This window comes from Nothoprocta perdicaria, unplaced genomic scaffold (genome assembly GCF_003342845.1).
Source record: "Nothoprocta perdicaria isolate Ctin4 unplaced genomic scaffold, notPer1 scaffold_658, whole genome shotgun sequence".
Lineage (NCBI taxonomy): Eukaryota > Metazoa > Chordata > Aves > Tinamiformes > Tinamidae > Nothoprocta > Nothoprocta perdicaria.
The window spans coordinates 5,375-7,794 of record NW_020455930.1 but is presented as its reverse complement, the minus strand read 5'-3'; the positions used below and the strand labels follow the sequence as shown (position 1 = coordinate 7,794).

At 63.0% G+C, this 2,420-nt stretch overlaps 1 protein-coding gene across 1 annotated transcript in view; it reads left to right on the top strand.

Annotated features, from left to right (window-relative positions):
* Nucleotides 1-2,420, top strand: part of LOC112956630 (very long-chain acyl-CoA synthetase-like) — a 9,162-nt gene that overhangs the window by 2,006 nt on the left and 4,736 nt on the right. Inside the window, exons 2-3 of the mRNA XM_026050126.1 lie at nucleotides 460-669; nucleotides 2,004-2,162. Of these exons, the coding sequence (XP_025905911.1) occupies nucleotides 460-669; nucleotides 2,004-2,162 (369 nt within the window). The remainder of the gene's footprint in view (nucleotides 1-459; nucleotides 670-2,003; nucleotides 2,163-2,420) is intronic.

The window sequence follows — 2,420 nt, the reverse complement described above, 5'->3', positions numbered from 1 at the left end:
TCTGACCAGGGGCCCATTTGGGGTCCTCGGGGCACCTCCGGCATTGCTTGGGGTGCTCCCATGGTCAGAGGTCCTTGGGGCACCCCCATGGGAACTCTTGGGTGCCATTGACTGGGATGTCCATTTGGGGTGCTCAGGACACCCATGTGGGGCTCCTGGATGTCCCTTGGGGGCCCCCATGAGGTTGGGGCGCCCATCCAGACTTGGGATCCTTGGAGCACCCCACGGGGTGCCTGGGGCCCATTTGGGGGTGTTCAGCACACCCATGCAGGGCTCCTGGATGTCCCTTGGGGCCTCCTGGACATCCTTTGGGACCCCCATGGGGTTGGGGCGCCCATCCAGACTTGGGATCCTAGGAGCACCCCACAGGGTGCCTGGGCCCATCTGGGGTGCTCAGGACACCCACGCGGGGCTCCTGGCCGTCCCTTGGGGCCTCCTGGACACGCTGGACGCCCGCAGAGCTGCAGGCCGCCGTGGAGGAGGTGCTGCCGGCCCTGCGGCAGGACGGCGTCCGCGTCTTCTACCTGGACGCCGAGTCGCCCACGGCCGGCGTCGAGGCGCTGGGGCCCGACATGGACGAGGCCTCCGAGGAGCCGCTGCCCGCCCACCACCGCGCCCACGTCACGCCCGGCTCCAAGGCCGTCTACATCTTCACCTCCGGCACCACAGGTGGGAGCCCCGAAGCTTGGGCGAGGAACGGGAGGTGGCCCCCAACCTCGGCCCATCTTGGGAAAGACGGGGGAGAACGTGAGGAGGAAGGGGCCAAGATCTTCTCAGTGGTGGCCAGGGACAGGACAAGGGGCAATGGGTGGAAGTTGAGACCCAGGCAGCTCCATCTCCAGGTGAGGAGGAACTTCCTTGGTGTGAGGGTGCCCGAGCCCTGGACCAGGCTGCCCAGGGAGGCTGGGGAGTCTCCTTCTGTGGAGGTCTCCAAACCCACCTGGACATCGCCCTGTGCCCCGTGCTCTGGGTGTCCCTGCTGGAGCAGGAAGGTTGGACTAGATGATCTCTAGAGGTCCCTCCAACCTGAAACATCAGGAAGGTTGGACTAGATGATCTCTAGAGGTCCCTTGAACCTTGAACATCAGGAAGGTTGGACTCGATGATTTCTAGAGGTCCCTTGAACCTTGAACATCAGGAAGGTTGGACTAGGTGATCTCCAGAGGTCCCTCCAACCTTGAACATCAGGAAGGTTGGACTCGATGATCTCTAGAGGTCCCTTGAACCTTGAACATCAGGAAGGTTGGACTCGATGATCTCTAGAGGTCCTTTCCAACCTGGAACCTTCTGGGATTCTGTTTCTCCTCGACAAATGGCCCCTGGGAGAGCCCGGGTGTTGTGGGGCCGGTGGGTCTCCTAGTCGAGGGTGAGCCCTCTTTGTGGACAAGGCCAGGAGGGTCAACAAGACAGCCAGGAAAGCTGGAAGGGCCTTGTGGACTCAGCACCATGAAGACCACAGGGCCAGGTTCCTCGCAGCCACATCCACATGAGGCTTGAAGACCTCCTGGAGGGGTCTCCACCACCATCAGGGGTCTCTTCCCAGCTCCGCCTCCATGGGGACAGGGAGGAAGGGGCCTCTGGGAGCTTCCAGATCCAACCCTGACCATTGCAGGCCCATCTGGACCAAGTTCCTCCTGGCCATGCCCACGTGAGGGTTGGGGTTCACCAAGGAGGGAGAATCCCTGGGGGTCTCCCTGGTTCTATCCCAAGCTGGACCGCTTGGGCCCGGTTCCCCACGGGATTCTTCCAGCACCATTTGAGGACCTCCAAAAAGAGAGATCCCCCATCTCTCTTGACSTACCACCAGCTCTGCCCCACTGGGGCAACCAGAGATGGGACCTCCTTGATCCAACCCTGACCAGGGCAGGTCCAGGCTTCTCACGGCAAGATCTCGAGAAGGTCTGAAGACCTCCAAGGGATGACACCAGCCACGTTCTGACCCAACGAGGGTTTTCCCACCTGGTCCTCCTGCCAACGTCGTCGCTGTGGCCTGTTTGCCCCAGGGCTGCCCAAGGCCGCCGTGATAACGGAGAAGAAGCTGCTGCTGGTGGCCAGCCTGGCGCGGCTGTGCGGGCTGCGCGCCAGCGACGTCCTGTACACGGCCCTGCCGCTCTACCACTCGGCCGCGCTGCTCGTGGGGCTCGCGGGCTGCCTCGAGGTCGGTAGGTGCCGCGCGCCCCCCAGGGACCCCGCGGCGCACCGAGGGCGCCCGAGGATGGACGGAACCGGGGACGCGGGGGACGGATGGAGGGAGGAGACGGGAGAGGAAAGGGGAGAGGAGGGGATGAAGGGAGAAGGATGGCTGGTGGTAGGAGGAGGTAGAGGGGGGACAAAAGTGTGCGTGTGGAGGGAAGAGAGAAGATGGAAGATCTAGAGTGAGGGATCTAGATCTCTCACTCTAGATGGATGGGTGGGTGGAT